The following is a 16,634-nucleotide window of genomic DNA, read 5'->3' as shown; positions in this document are numbered from 1 at the left end:
GCATAGTAATTGAGATTGGAGATCTTTTTTGATATGGGTTAGCATTTCCTCATATCCATCTGACAGAGCCAACTCAGGAAATTGCTGGTAATATTCATCTGGGGAGCACTTTCATTAAACGTAATTCATTCGACTTTCACAATAAATTGAGTGACATCCTTACAGCAGAACCTTTTTATCCTTGATGAAGTGCTTGTCAGCCTTTGGTTTTCCACTTTATTGTCACATTCCTTAGAGCAGAATCGTCAACATGTCAATCTGCTGCATGAAAAAAATGCTAAAGCTGTATTTACAAAGCACCCAGGAGGTGGTTTAATGCTGACTTACAAGAAGAGCGAGCTGGGTGTTAAACTATCTGCTAAATCACATTAATACTTCACCGAAATCCAGTCGGGAGAACAGAAGCCAATCCTAGGGAGGGTAGGATGGTTCACACATTCATTTTCTCCAAGTGCTGGCTATTCCGAGCAATTGGTTTCTTAACCTGCTTCACCGCACTTTCCAAGACGATTAAGAAATGGTTTTTTGTTAATTAAAATGGCGGTTTAGAGATGCAGAGAAATATTAAAGAGGCTAAAATGGATACCTCTAGGTACCATACCAACTTGGAAGATTTGTCTATTCAAAGGGAGTCAGGGATGTTGGATTATATTCAGGCACCTCCCCAGAAGGTGAAATCTATTCCAGGTTGCTTTCTCCAACTATATACTAAATTAAAATAGTGTGTACTAAGCATCAGGAAAAAGAAAGTTCAGTGCGGGGAAACCCCTTCTAAAACTAGCACAGGTCCCTGGTGGTTAGGAAGCAAGGAAGCCTGGAAAAGAACACACTATCCTCCGCTTGGAAAAAAAAAAAAAAAAAAAAAAAAAAAAAAAAAAAAAAAAGATCACAGATAAGTTTGTTCCACCTACACGAGGTCGGGGTCCCGTTGTTATTTCCATGTCTTAACTTCCGAGAGGGTAATTTTTTTTCCCTTTACATCCCTTTACACCACCGCTACAGCGTCTCTCAAACTCTCTTAGAAATAGGGAGCAGGAGCTTCTCAAGGCTAGGTAAACTCCCCTACACAAAAAGCCACAACTCTCCCTGCCCGCCAAGCGCTCTCCCCCGCCCTCCCTGCCTTCGACGTCAATTTGAAAATTGAAAGAAATTGCTTATTTGGGGGGGAAAAAGCAATACCCGAATGCATTCACTACCAAATGCCTCTGAGAAAATACTGTGGGTGGTGATTACGATAGGACAATGCCTCCTGTCTCTTTTGTTTTCTGCCTGTAGAGGTGTAGGTTTGTTTGTTGTTTGTTTTTTTTTCTTCCATGACAAAGTAGGACACAATCAGCAACAATCTTTAAAAAGAAAGAAGAAAAAAAAATCAACTTATCTTCGCCGGCACGTGATATTTCCTCACGTTCACCACAGCTTTCATTAACCGGGGTGAAATGACCGCAAACAGTGCGACACGCAGCGAAATTAAATGTACACAAACTCTGAAGCCGCTAACCCCCTGTTTACCCCCTCAGCAAATACTGTACCAAGTGTGCCACTGCTGAGGACAATTTTAAACCTCTGTTATTCACAACAATTTTGCAGGGAAGCTCCTCTCGGCTGTCAGAAGGCCTCCAAGCTACAGCGACGGTGTGAAACAGACCTTAAAATCCCAGCCCGGCACGGGGGGGAAGGTTAGCAGGCTGATTCCGAAGCCCCTCTGCCAAAGCCATTGCCGTGTTTCACAAGGTGCCCCGTGAGCCCCGCAGTTCTACTCCTCTGGCAAAGCGCCGCGCAGGAACGCTCCCCCCACGAAAGAGCCTTCACCGCGGGGTGGATAAACCACCCCTCCTTTTGCTCTTGCGCTGCTTAACTTCTGCACAGAGTTGAAGCGCTCTGCTACCCGGCTCTGGTGCGTGTCCTAATTAAACCCACCGGTAAATAAACACTTTGCTGGGAAAAGACGACAAGCCTGGCGGGGGATGAGAGGGGGAGGGATCCTTACCCTAGCAGCATGCCATGCAAAATTCCGACTGATTTTAGTTCCGTACCCGCTACTCCGGTGTAGGAGCACCTAAATAATGAGCCGAAGTCTCCTCGAGCCGGGATGATCCCGGCAAAAGAGGTGCACGTACCCGCTCCGTGCTTGTATGGTGCGGGAAGGTCTCCCCAGAGCGGGCGGGAGTAGAGCCTGGGACCGTGCCGGGGGTGAAATCCCGCCGTGTGCGAGCCCTTTGCTGCCCGGCGCCCGTCGCAGCCGGGGGTGCGCAGGGCCCAGGCGGCGGCCGGGGAGCGGCGGGACAGGACGGGCCGGGCCGGGCCGGGCCGGGACAGGACGGGCCGGGACGGGACGGGACGGGACGGGACGGGACGGGACGGGACGGGACGGGACGAGCGCCCGTCGCCGCCGGGAGCTGCGGGCCACAACCCGCCGTGCCCCGCCGCACGGAGCGGCTCCGCAGCTGCCGGCACGGAAACGATTTGCCTCCTCCTTCGAGGGCCTGCTTGACCTGTCCCTCTGAGAAATAATACTTAGGATCCTTGCCGTCCTTCCTAACAGCCCGCGCGTTCTGTAGCCACTTCTACAGCTTGCTGCTTCCACACAGGGGGGAAAAAATAAGGAAGAAATTAAAAGAAACAGCCTGGCCTTTTATTGTCCTGCGGTGTCGGACTGGAAGTTCACCGGCAACTACGCAGGAGGTACAACGAGAAGTTTTCCCTTAACGGAATGGTGTAAAATCCCAGCGTCCTTATAAACAGAACTCTATGAGAGTCTGCAATCTCCGGATGTTATTTTGTTGGTTTTTTTTCTTTATTCTTTACGTTCTTCCTCGCTGACGATTTTCAAGTCAGCACAGCACTGTTAGTTAAGGAAACATCATCCATTAGAATCAGACTGATGCTTTTGAAAGAGCAACAGTGATGTGGAGTGTCGTGGTAAACGAGACCTAATGTAGGTGTTTGAACACTTTCGGCAGCTTTCTAAAAGTAGAGAAAGAAAACAACTGCAAGACTTTAAAGTCTTTAAAGGTTAACTCCTAATTCTGACAAATAAGTACTAAGTGACCCATTTAGGCCAAAGGAAATAACACTACCACTGCAAATCAAATATAACACTTTCAATACATTGCACAGCTCAAAACAATGAGAAAATGAACCTCACAATGCACAACTAACGTTCTTTTCAATAAACATAATATGGTGAACCATCTCTCCCCCAGCAAAATTCCTACTCTTTCAGGTCGGCCACGATCCCTATAAATTTCAGGCAATAAGGCTGGATAGCATATGGCTCTATTAAAAGGGGAAGAAAAGCAGAACACTATTTTTTTTTCCTTAAGATTTCTTACAAAGAGGTTTAACAGGGGAGGGGGAAAAAAAGAACAAACAAAAAAAAAAAAGAAAGAAAAAGAGCAGCGGTTTGCTAAGTGAAGAGAAATTACAAGGCAGACAGTGTCTTCTAAATGAGCGACTTCAAGGCAGCCCAGCCTCACTGCAGCTGTTCACTCTCCATGAACACCTCCTAATTCAGGCGAAGGGGAAACAGGCTATTTTCCCTCTCACCTATATTATTAACCCCTCTCAAAAAGGTTTTTTTTTTTTAACAAACTCTATAGGAAGCTGTTTGTGCTGCCATTTCATTTACCCTCTTAACAGTTTGAGCATTGAAAATTTAATTCCTAATTGAAACAGCTTTTGTCCACGCGGAGTGACGACATATATGGATAGGCACAACAAAGTGCTGCACCTTGCTGCTTTGTGGCGCCGCATTAAAGCTTTAATCAAAACTTCATGCTTCGGTGCTAATAAACAGTTTGTTATCATGTGATAGCCTAATGAAAACTTTCAGAGTTAATCCTGAAATACAGAGAATAGGGGGAGATTGGCACAGACGTGGAAGTATCGAGTTAGAAGGAAAAATCGTGCTAGGGAAATCCTTTGGATCCTCCCCGAGTGTTTTGGCAGAAGACACAGACCAGCTGAAGGGAGCATTCCCTCCCCCTAGCTTGTCTTTTATTCCCGACTGGGGTTTGTTTTTTTTTTTTCTGTATCATATTTCGCATTGTTTCGAGGGAAACTTGAAAATCGTCTCCTTCATTCTGCAATGCCAAATCCTCGGAAAAAAAAAAAAGTATTCAGGTAATGAAGTCTGTAACTAAACGGTAATTGAATCAGCATAATTTGCACACTGAATGGTTTTCAAATGCTCCCAGTTTACAATTAAAGGAGAATTAATGCGCTTGTTGTTCAGACTGCAGCGCATTAGAATAAATCCAGCACTGTTGTTGTAATGAGTCGAGAGCAGTTTAACTGCCAGCAAACACATTTAAAATTTAACACGACGTATCGATCTCGCTCCGGCTTTTTGATGGATTATTTGCCACGCACTTTTCTCCCCATTTCCCCCCACCCCTCCACCCCCACCCCGGCTATAAAATTCGCAGGGAGGAGAGACGCCCGCGGCAGACGTGGCACCGCCCGGCGAGGGCAGGACCCCACGTCGGGCGGGCACGGGAAGGGCCAGGAGGTGCCGTACCGGGCCGGGATAGGGCCGGGATGGGGCCGGGATTGGGCCGGGATGGGGCCGGGATAGGGCCGGGACAGGCTGGGGCTCGGCGGGCGCTGCGCGGGCGCGGGAGGAGCGCGCGCGGCCCCGCCTGCCCCCCCCGCCCCCTCCCGCGCCGGGCCCGCGCCCGATTGGCTGCTCCGCGCGGGGCGCGCGCGCTGCCCCGCAGCGCCCCCGGGTGGCGCGGCTGCCACAGCGCAGGGAGCGGCGGCGCGGGCAGCGCCCGGAGCCCGAGGAGCCCGAGAGCCGGAGCCGGAGCCGGAGCCGGAGCCGGAGCTGGAGCCGGAGCTGGAGCCGGAGCTGGAGCCGGGCCGCCGCCGTCACCACCCCCAGCACGGGCGCCGGTGTGCTGCTCTCGGCAACGCTCCTTCAAAAAGGTCTTTTCCCTCCCCCGTAGCCACGGGGATGAGCTGCCGCCAAGCGTTTGCCTGCTTAACGCATCACAAGCGAGAGAGGATGCAGACTGCAAAGGGGCACTCTGCCTGGTTTTTGTTCCTTGCAATCGTAGCGGGAATAAAGTGTGTGTGTGTGTGAGAGAGAGGAGATAACGCCGATGTTTACTCGTGTTCCCGCGGTAATCCTAAAGGAGATTTGCTACGAAAGTCAATGACACTTCTCGCAGAAAATACTAGCTGGGTTCGCCGCCGAGTTCCCGCCCGCCTGTGCCGCACCGCCCGTAGTGGCATACCGCGGGGGTTCGCTTCCGGAGGGGCTCCCACCCTCAGGAGGGAGCAGAGGGCAGGAAGTTGCCTCCATCCCACAGCCTGGCCGGGCGCCCCCGCGGCGGTGCTCTGGTGCCCACGCAGACACCCAGGGACCCGGTCCGGGAGGTGGCACCGAGGGACGCGGCCCAGGAGACCCCGACCCTGCTCTGGCCCAGCGGAGCACCCCTTCCCCGCGGAGAAGTTACAGGTCTACGCCCCCATTCCTCGTGCCCCGACGAGATTTCCCGGGAGATTTCCCGGGACCCGCACCGCCCCGCACCGCCCCGTTCCCGGGAGGACGGGGCAGGGCTGGCTGCGGGGTGCATGTAGTTGCCGTGAGTTTGTTCGTTCTCTGCCAGGCTGGCGCCCTCCTCCCCGAGGAGCTTCCCAATGCCTGGCCCGTGAGAGGGGCCGGGGACACTCACCAGGTAGAGAGTGGGCTGCAGCAGAAGGACCGCGTACCAGTACACAGCCTGCATCCTCGCCGCTCAAACTTCCCCCGTGCTGCTTTCGCTGCCTCTTTGTTCCTTCCAGAACATAGATCCACCTGACATCCACTTTACAGAACAAGCAGAGCTCTCACCAGCCTAGACAAAAACGAAATTATAGATCCCATGACCACTAGACAAGGTTAGGCTCAGCACAAGGGGGGACGAGAGGTGTGTAGGGAAAGAGGGGCGGGGGGTGGGGGGCGGCAGCGGGAGAGAAGGAGGAGATGGGGTGTGTGAATGGGTGTGGGGGAAACAAAAAACGATTAAAATCGAGTTAATCCAGCGTCAAAACAAAGTGATCGCGCGGTCCGAGGTGGCGGCAGACCGCCTATAGGCAGCGCTGGGCGGGAGAGCCCCGTGGTGTGGGCTGGGACGGCCCCGGGGGTGCCACTGCCAGCCCTGCCTGTCTGTGTGCCCTCGGCGGGGATCGGCCGGCAGCCGCCCGCCACTTGGCTGCGGAGCCCCGGCAGCGAGCTAGGGAGAGGAGCGGCGCCGGAGCGGGGAGAAGGCGACAGCAGACGCTGGGGTCGTGGCTCCGGATGCTTCTGGGCTCTTAAAGCCGAGGCAGAGAGATTTGCCTTCGGGACGCCCGAGCAGGATCTGCTTACCCCTGCAAGCGCCCACCTCCCTCTGCCGCTCCTAAAGGCGCGCCGTGCCTTACCCCGGGCCGGGACCGCGCCCCGGGGCGCCCCGACGGGCGAGGACCCCCATCCCCGGCCCCAGCCCTTCTCCGCCCCCGCGGCCCGCGGACAGCCCCGCCGCCGCGGGGGGGCCACGGTGGGGATACGTACGGCGTGGGGGATCCGACGGCGGACGGGGCTCCGCGGGACGTTCCATGGGCGAGCCTAGAGGGGCTGAGTGCCGCGGCGCAGCCCACCACCCCTGCGCATCTCCTCGCCGCGCTCCGCGCCGAGGTGTCCCGCGGCCGCTGTGCATCCAGCGTAGGCACTGTCAGGGCGGCTGGCAGGCTCTCCCCCCCTTGCCTCCCCTTCTCCACACACGAGCAGGATCCACCGAGCAGGACACTTACGGGAGAAGGGAGCTGCCCGGGCTGCCCGCTCGCCTTCGGCGGGGAGCGCGGGCAAGAGCGGCGGCACCGGCGCTCCGGGGCGTCCAGAGCGATTTGTCTCTATTAAAAATGACTTATTGGCGAGTGAGCGGCGAGCGCCTGCTATTTAACTTCAGATAAAATCTATCTGCAAAGACCTTGGCCGATCATCTTAAAATAAAGCGCTGGAGCCCAGCACTGTCCGAGGCTCACTGCTTGGGGAAAGAGAAAGAGCAGCGGAGGGGGGAGGAGGGGGGGCTTGCTTGGCGAGGGGGGAAGGGAGGAGGGAGGAAGGGGAGTTTAGCGGCGTCCCATCCTCTCCGCTGAACGGGGTGATGAATTAGAGCCCTCCCCGGGCGGCGCGATCTGCCTTGCTCTGCCCGCCCTGCCCACCCTGCCCGCGCTGCTGCCTGCCGTGTGTCCTGCCCTGTCCCTGCTGCCTGCCCTATCCGCCCTGCTGCCTGCCGTGTGTCCTGCCCTGTCCCTGCTGCCCGTCCTATCCGCCTGCTGCCTCGCTCTGCCCGGGAGCGGGCGCTGCCCTCCTTGCCCTCCCTGCTGCCCGCACTGCTGCCTGGGCACAGCCCTTTCCCTCTCCGCCTGCCCGCGGGAACCGGCTGTCTCCCTTAAAGGAGCATGGCAGAGCACCTTCTTCCTCTTTCTTCCCTTTCATTTTAGTTTTCCACCTCCCTCTGCGGTGTCCCGTGCATCGACAGTGCTGCTCCGCTTGGGAAGTCAGCGGGCGCCCGCCAGCCAGGCACAGAGGTGGCAGGATTGCGGAGCCCGGATGGGTGACAACTGCGGGAGCCAGGCTCTAGGATAGAAGGGCTGTTTCTCCCACGTTAGCAGGAACCTGTAGCTGGACAGCCCCTCGGAGTGAAGCTGGAAAGCTCAGCTGCGTCGGGTGCTACGGCTTATCCTGACAGCTGTCATACAAATGGAAAGGTCTCACCGACCTGTTTTTGCTTCTACGTTACAAAGAATCCTATGGATATTTTTCATAAACTCTTCCATCCCCTAAACAATATCATTACTAGTGTGACATTGGGACAGGTTGAAGGAAAGGATACCAGCAGCACAGAGCAGCCTTACCAGATGCCCAAACTCAATAGCAAACCTCAGATTTATCACTTCCCAAAGCCAAAGCAAGAAGTATGCCAGTAAGCTGTACAGAGAGGGAAATGAGAAAGAAAAGGAGGACTTCAGTTGTCCTGTCAAATCCTTCTCTCAGAGCACATAGGAGTAACAAATATCTGTGATCTGAGGCTTCAGTATCAAGCTATAAAGTACTATTTTAATTTTGGGGTCTGAGTTTGGAACACTATAATAAAAGCAGAGCAGGGAAAGAATGGGGAAGGTACTGAGCGCTCTTTGAAAGATCTGCACCAGAGCCCTCCCCCATAGCCATTTCTGTTCCAAACACCTGGAAGATGGACACCTCCATATGCTTCCAGCAGCATCACTCTGCTAGACATTCAGAATGCTCATGTCACAGCTTTGAACAGAAGTGTGCAGCCTGCAAGGAATCATACTGTCATCCTGCCCCTCCAGACAGCCTCTGCGTTGCAGTGCAGGCTAAAGCTGCCTAGGGACTTCTTGTTTCAAAAGTGTAACAAAAAATTGCAGCTGACTTTTCCCTTGCAACTCCTTCCTTCCTATCTCTCCCACTCTCACTTCTCTCTAAGTCTGGGGCTAGAATCACACCTAATAAACAATCTAGAGAGATGAGAGAGAGAGAGAGAGGGGAGATGATAGATGGATAGATTGATGATAGATAGATAGATAGATAGATAGATAGATAGATAGATAGATAGATATTGCTCTCTTTGCATAGAACAAACTTGCTATAGACTGTGTGGAGCATACTGCTAATCACTGCAGTAACTTGCTGTTTAACCCAGCACAGTTACTCTTATTTTAGATATGAAATTGCCAGGTTAGTATGGAGCAGAAAAAGCAAAGTCTGCCAGGCTTCAGTAGGTCATGTTCCTGGAGAAGACAATTTCTTCAGGAAGGAGCAATTCAACTCTATGTATAACTTGATTCAGTTTACTCAAGTTCTGATCTCTGCCTTCATATTAGAGTGACAAGGTAGTAGTCCTAGGAGAATAATCATTCCTTCATCTGGTCAAATAGAAGAAGGTCCTCCTAGTCTTTCTCATCCTGATTCTTATACCTTGTCTAGAGGAGCTTTGTGGAGGAGCTCCTGGCTCCACTGGACTCACAAGCATGCCTCATCTTTACTTCATCCCATTGAAATGTCCTCACCCTGTGAATTCAGCAAGGTCTCCTATAAATGGCCTGATCTGTGTGGCATCTATTTGAATTGTTGGGAAGACTCTCGAGGCAAAGTTCTTAAGGATGGATGAATCTGTCTACTGAAGGTTCAGACTGCTTCAAGGTCTCATTGACTTAACTGAGGCCTTCTTTCTTTGCCCTTCAGCTGACCTCCTTAGCCAGAGGTCACTGGGACAAACTTTCTAAATACAATGAAACTGAGATTTCCTTCAGAGATGCTGCTTGGATTGTTCCTTCTCTCCACTGCCATCCCAGAAGAAAGGAACAAGAAGTATATAGGAGTCTGGATTAAGCGTTTTTATTATTAAAGAAAAAAATGCAAAGTCCAAAGTATTCCACTTGTGAACATGTGATACTTTTTCAAAGGGAATAAAATGATAAAATGCATATAAAAATCTGATATTTAAGATTTTTGGATACAATCATTTGGCTTTCACCTGATTCTGTAATATTGGTGCAGCAGCTTAAGTGGAATATTAGATTTTTGCAGTGAATAAGTGAATTTCAACCATTTGGATGCTGTTTGCAATTTTAACAATAAGGCCCTCATCAAAGCAGGATCAGCTAGTGCAGTTTTAAAGAATCACAAGTTCTGGCTTAGTAACAGAATTTGAAAAAGACTTTAGAATGTAATTGGACAAATTTAAAAGCTTGGAAATACATTCTAGCCTTTAGATATCTTCCCTGTTCCTGCAAAGATAGCATCCTGGCTTGAAGAACTGAAAGGGTCACAAGCAGAAAATCCAAAGACAATGGCAAGTGATTAATAACTGTTACAGGTTCCAATGGAAGATGGGCACATGGTTTAATTGCTTGAGGCACTAGAAGAAAATACAATGCTGTAATGATAAATATCAAATGATTGTGCTAAACCTACCGCACAATGTAGCTAACCTGTCTAAACATGGACAGTTATTTATGAAATAGTAAATAGAACTGAATCACATGGAATCCTATTCACAGAGGCCACATCTCTTATTTTGGAAACAAACTGTGAAAAAAAGCAAAGCAAAGAAGGCAAAGGCGGGCCAGAGAACAATGAAATCTATTTAAAATGTGAAGAAGTGAAGGAATGAGAAAGTCTGATGAATTGGTGTCTGGCAATATGAAGAATATTTCAGTAAGATTATTTACATGAGTGACATGAAGTGTCCAGCCTGTGAACTGTATAGTATATATGTAGGGCATGTGCAACTCCACTATCTTATCTATACGCAAGTTGAAGTACTACTGAATTCAGCTGGAGTTGCATATGCACTACAGTGACAGATTATGGCCTCCACAGCTTTTCTATATTTGTACCATACAGTGTGTGGGCCAGATGCCTCATATCACTCATGTAAATAATCTTATTGAAATGTTCTTCATATTGCTAACCATTAACTCATCAGACCTTCTCTTCTTATCCCTTCCCCTCTTCACATTTTAAATAGATTTCTTTTGTTTCAAGGAAATCTTCATGTTTGAAGAGAGCATTTTTATGGTTGGTATAAATACTACAAACAGAGTCCCTTGTCACATTTTATTTCCATTTTTCAAGGTCAGAATATGACTGTATGTATTATTGCTATTTCTAAATATAAAAATATTTCTGTGAGACTTTTATTTTTATTACATTGATTTCTGCCTACTTACAGTCAAAGGCACACCACAAAGTGATATTTCTCTGTATCCCATATGGAAAAATACAGGAATACTCCAAACCTTTCAAGGGAAATGCCTTGTATTCATGGTCTTCTTAACTATTTCTCCTGACACTATACCATGAGGATTTACACTATGCTGGAGTGTGATGTGATGTTCAGCACCAAAGACTAAAAGGTAATGTAGAAACATCTGTGTCTGGACCACTGAGTGCTTCTGTGATATAAACATGAGTAAGCCTACAGGCTTCATGAGACTTATTGCAGGTGACACTCAGTGTGCACATATATACTCAGGATTTTACTAAAAAATACTTGAGATGAGGTAAGACATAAATTATAATCTATATGAATAAAACTTACAGCCAAGTTTATCTATGGGATTTTCTCATTAGTAATGTCTTTAAATTAATGGAGAAGAGGAAATCATTAATTTAATATGTAAAAGTCTTTCAAAATTCTATTGCATAGGGAGCTTCTTTTTTAACATAATATTTATAATAGAGATTTTTATTTGTATTCCACATTTCTTTTATCCATTAGATCTAGAAAATTTTCTACAGTGGGAATATAGGAAATAGAAGTGTTTCAATAATAGCTATAAGAACTGGAGAAAAAGAACTTAAAGTAAGAAAGGAGTCTGTACTAAGTCTGTATATTAGGTCCAGGAAATACCACAACTTGGGTGAGTTTCCAGAAGACATAATTAGATTTCAAAAAGAATGTAGGACTAGTGAATTGCTTAATTAAAATACAATTATTAGAATATTTCATGATGACCACTCTAGGGATTATTAGCTGACAGCAACACTTGTTGGAATAATAAAACTTGTTAACAAAAGTTTTATTAAAATTTCTATGTCTATGAGTATGGGTTTTAATTGCAAAATAACACAATGTATATCATGTCAGCTGGGAAGGCTTTATACAAGAGAGCTAAAATATGAGAGTTAAATTGTCTTGAAGAAGAAACTGCCATAAGGGAGAGTCTGCAAAGCCAGTTTGCTTTCTTTAGTGATGGTGAGGAAGAGAGCAGAGAAGTCTCTGAAGGCTTCTTTGGCTGCCAGCTGAGCTGAAGGAAGGAGGAATGCTTGCAGCTCAGGGCATGGTCAAAGCAGCTGCCCTTGGCTCCTGGGAGCAGTTTGCTTTTCAAGGCTTGAGTCAGAGAGCTGCATAAACCTTGAGCATTCAGGGCAGAAGGACATTCGACAGAGAATGAGGAAGAATGGCAAAATTTCACCCCAAAAGCCTGCTGGAGTAGGACATCCTGGCTCTACATCATATGTGCCAAAACAACATTGTGAAGCCACACCTTGTGAAGCAGCAATCAACTATTTTCCATTCACTGTATTATAAGCAGGAATAAAATCTCTGATGCGGTGTTAAGTTCAATGAAGGCAGATGTCTTTAGTGTCTTTCCTTCTGCCTCTTTTTTTCTCCTTCATCCTGTATTGACTTCATACACCCAACAGCAAGGCTGTCCTGAACCCAGAATCAACCACCAACTTGTCACTCTACAGAGTGGCTGCAGCTGCAGCCAGGCAGGGCAGCACATCAGGCTGCATACCCAGTCAGACTCTTGGTGCTTGAGCCATCACACTGAAGACTCTGGGGGCAGCTCTTTCCACCCACTCTTCTACCTCTTGGAGTTTGTGGCAAGCACATTGGTGCCAGGCTGACAGGCAGTGGGTGCTGGGTCTGCTGCTCTACACTCACCTGCTCACGGAGACAGGCTGGGGCTACAGTTTTTACACACTGCAGTAAAAAGCTCTGTTGACCTCAGAAAGAGAAGTACAGGTGGTAAATTACTGGAATGGCTGTGTCCAAAAGGAACCTTATTCTCTTTTAAGAAAGCATCTGATAAAAGGATAAATTATCTCAGATAGAAGAGCCTGAGCTCAGACACAGGACTCTTCATGTCAAATACAGCTGCCACTGGCTGTAGCTAGGAAGAAACCAGTTTCTGAGTGAGTGTTCAGTATGTTTTGTGGAGCTCCGAACACATTCACATTTCTTTTGCTTCATGGTGGGTTTGTAAATTACCACCCACACTGATTTTGCCTCGAGCTCAGTGAGTAGCAGAACCTGAGGGGAATTTTTTACCTCTCATAATTAATAACTTAATATTGTTTAACCTACAAGACAAAATGAGCTATCAGGAAACTATTAATAAAAACTTTGTCTTTCGTGTTTTAGACCTGTAAATTTGGGTGACCACTCTGTTCATCATCAGATAAATCAAAGTATTGAGACTTCCTTTGAACAAGGTGGAGTTGAGCTTTTGTGAGAAGTCTCTTTAGGATATGTCTTGCAGCAACTAGAATTTTTAAAGACAAATTTTTTTCAAGTCCCCGACCAAGTAAATTATTTCATGTGATCAGGTCTTAAGACCAGTAAGGAATATCTTTTACACTATTCAAGGCTGTTTACATTTCATGATCAAGATTTTACATTTTAGCTATAGTACTAAGGACTAAAAAGGCACCAACGTGTTTTATTTTCTTTGTTAGCTAAAGGGCATTCTCAGTCATAGGTGTAAAAGACAGTCGTCAGCAAGACAATAGCCCACCCAAGTGAACGACATTTTGTTACTCCACTAAAGTACGAAACAGCTTTGATATTTTCAGTGTTTAGAGGATCAGAAAGAAATATAGGAAGGAACCCAATACTTTGCAAAGCCATGCAAAAATACATTTCACCTGTAATAGCAATACAGTAATTAACTGGTTTTGTTTACCCAAGCCTACATCTGGTATTAAAACCAAGTGAGATATTTTGGAGTAGAATATTGTGAAATCTATTAGAAGTAGAAAAACGTTGGGAGAATTTTCACCTTTGAGAAAAACCTGAAATAGATTTTCAACCTTACTTTATAAGGGAAGAGAAAGCTTCAGACAACTTATCAAAGAAATTACAGAGGAAATTAAAATCCCACTTTTGTATTGCAGTTTCTGCTGAGGTATGAACAATTCGCTAAAAAAACAGAGACAGCTGTTAGGAACGCCAGTATTAACGAATACATGCTGAAAAACAAAGGGATGTCGATTTGTCGAGTTAGTTTGTTGTGCATTTGCAATAGCTACACCGCACACAGACACATTTCCCTTTCACTCTTGAGAAAACTTCACTAAAAAATTTGTAGTGAATCCAAAAATCAGAAGAAAGAAAAATAGCCAGTTCCCTTGGTTTACATCATTTAATACAAAAATTCGTGCTTTCTCTGTCAGAGACTGCGGGGTGATGGTGTTAATTAGGCTGGATTATAGCAATCTTCCAGTGCCACCTTGTGGCGCAGTATAATACCGCAAAAAGCATCTAACATTACCCTCGCCAAGCAAAAGCAGCCAGTTATCCATGCAGCAGTCTATAAACATAACAGAGAGGTGGAAGAAAGTTTTCATCTTAGATATTAAACCTCTGCCCTGACACGATAAAATGTCAGCTTTTGCTGGTAGGGAGTAGCACCCATCACACCTAATGCTGATATTTAGGCTCTGCTCTAAGGATGTCCCCCAAAGCAGTGTGCAGAAAGATCCCCCAGGAGGCTTTGCAACAGGCCATGTTGTAGCACATAAGTATTGCTCTAAGTTACACCAAGGATTTAGCACCAAGGATATATATTTTTTTGTTTAAACCACTATTCTTATTTCATAATGTGATGGGATGCACCAACATAAGCAAACATCACCGTATTGTGGACATCTATTCCAGTCTTGACTACTCTCCCTGTGAAGATTGTTTCTCTCAGGCCACCAGGATGTGTCTTGCTGCAGTCTGAGGCTGTGATATCACATTGCACTCACAGCAATAGAATCACAACTCCTGAGCAGAGCCCTTCCACGTTGCTACAAGAACTCATTGCACACACACAGAGTACCTTGGTGCCACCAACTGATAAGTGGATTTCCTAAAGCTGGAATTTAAGATACATAAATCACCCAAAATAAAACTGGTTGATTTCATTGACACACATCCCAGAGGACATAATAGTTTTAAACAGGGAAGGGATATCTTTGAAAAGGAAAATTGTACAAGGCCCAAGGATGTCAGCAGCAGAGGCAGTACACTGGCAAGAGCTGCAGAACAGTTCATACTCAGACTGGTCCTGTGAGTTGTGATTTGAGGGTGGACAGTCCAATTCCCCAAGTCAGTTAACCTTACATCCTACAGTGAAACTGTCCTTCACAGCTGTATATAACTTGCAGTGACTGCAAGGACATTTGGAGGGTATAAAAAAAATTAAACCTAGGGGAACCAAGTGGCTCTATTTCCTTCAGTGTGAAAACCCATGAAAGCCACAAATGACACATGAATTAAAATAATCTGCAGGATGCTAAGGCAGAGTTTACTAATAAGATCAAAATCAGTCCTGGATAGTTATGCCTCAGATGATCATGCAGTGCCAGGCAAGCATCATCCAGCAGGCTTTAAAATGGGATTCATGTTTTGGAGAGTCAACCAATTACCCTACTGACAGATCCCTCTTTTACTTTTCATCCTATACTTCTTACAGAGCTATGCTGACAAATCTTTTGTTTCTTGTCATCTGTCAATAGTATATATTATGTTATTTTCAAAGGTGCTGAGCTTATGTAGTGTACCACTCATAAGGTAATAGGATCATAAAATATAATTGTAACAAGCACATTTTCAGAAGATTCATCTTCCTCTTGAGCACATAAGATGTGTCCATGGTTTTATTTCTACACATAGATTTAAGGAGACTATCAGATGCTGACAGAAACCTGATTTAAACAGCAATGGTGTTTAAGTCTAGTGAGGTGGCCATATCACCCCAGCTTCCCAGGTAAATTGAAGCTTGCAGATCTCATTTTTGTCTTTACAGAGGAGGAGAGTTTTAGGATGAAGAACAATACTCTTCTAAGCCAAGCACATGCTAGCTACATAGGCATCTGTGTACACATCAAAACATGGATGTACTATTTTTTTCAAGTTCAGATTGTTTGCAGATTTAGATCTATATTATAAAATATATAATCTTCAGAAAGAACAGACTGTTTAGGATAAAATCTGCTTTTCTGACCAGACAAGTTTCAAATACTGCAGGAAAATAAATTCAGTAAATTTGGATTCTATAGATCAGCTAGTCTTAAGGGGGAATTATATTTAAATTTGAGACAGATTGGGAATTGTGTCATTCAATTAGATTTTAAGTTCAGCTAACTTAAAACTGCCAGCATGGTACAGTGTACTTAGAAAAAACAGACATACAGTTTTAGAATTTGTTCAATTTGAGCGCCATTCATTAAAATTAAGCAAATCCTTGATCATGGTAGTTCAAATTCCTAGTTTGAATTAAACCCACAGCTTTAACAATATTAACTGGATTCAGTATAAAGCTGGTGTGAAAGAGTGATAAATAGGTTGCTGTTTGGTTTCCATTTGAGTGCTGGGCACTGCAATGCTAGATTAATTACCCTTAATTAACAATCTCCTTTGTAGAAGCTTGGAGCAAACTATCTAATGAGACCAGAAGGAGAGTGGAAGCCACTTGATTCACTTAATGCACAGGTATCATCTGTACAATTATCTGCCCCCTGAGCAGATGGGGTGTGCTCACAGCAGCCGAGCTCCCGGCCCTGGCAAACGTGACAAATGGAAAGAACTTGGGGAGACAGCAGAGCACCACCAATCCACATGGAGACAACACAGTCCCAGCTGTGGGCTACAGCACCTGTTCTAATAAACATCAGGCCACCACTCATCTGAAAAGGAGCACGTTTTTTCCAGTACATGGGTTCCCTTAACCCTAGGTTGTCCATATATTCTTTTTCACCAAGGATACTGCTCAGTGGACAAGGAATCTAGCTTTCATTGTAAAAGACATACTCTACAGAAAGATTCAATTGTCACAGATAATCCAGTTTCCAAAGCCATGGAAAC

General features: G+C 46.5%; 1 protein-coding gene across 3 annotated transcripts in view; it reads right to left on the bottom strand.

The window, feature by feature from the left end:
• Positions 1-7,017, bottom strand: part of NXPH1 (neurexophilin 1) — a 138,188-nt gene extending 131,171 nt beyond the window's left edge. Inside the window, exons 1-2 of one of the 3 annotated variants that reach the window (XM_053979446.1) lie at positions 6,536-7,017; positions 5,679-5,840 (exon numbers count right to left, since the gene is read on the bottom strand). In XM_053979446.1, the coding sequence (XP_053835421.1) occupies positions 5,679-5,732 (54 nt within the window). In that variant the 5' untranslated portion in view covers positions 5,733-5,840; positions 6,536-7,017. Of the gene's footprint in view, positions 1-5,678; positions 5,905-6,535 lie in introns of those variants that run through there. The other 2 variants (XM_053979456.1, XM_053979466.1) reach the window with 2 other exon arrangements.
• Positions 7,018-16,634: the final 9,617 nt, after the last annotated feature.

Source organism: Vidua macroura, chromosome 1 (genome assembly GCF_024509145.1).
Source record: "Vidua macroura isolate BioBank_ID:100142 chromosome 1, ASM2450914v1, whole genome shotgun sequence".
NCBI classification, from domain to species: Eukaryota; Metazoa; Chordata; class Aves; order Passeriformes; family Viduidae; genus Vidua; species Vidua macroura.
This window is presented reverse-complemented; position numbering and strand designations above follow the sequence as displayed.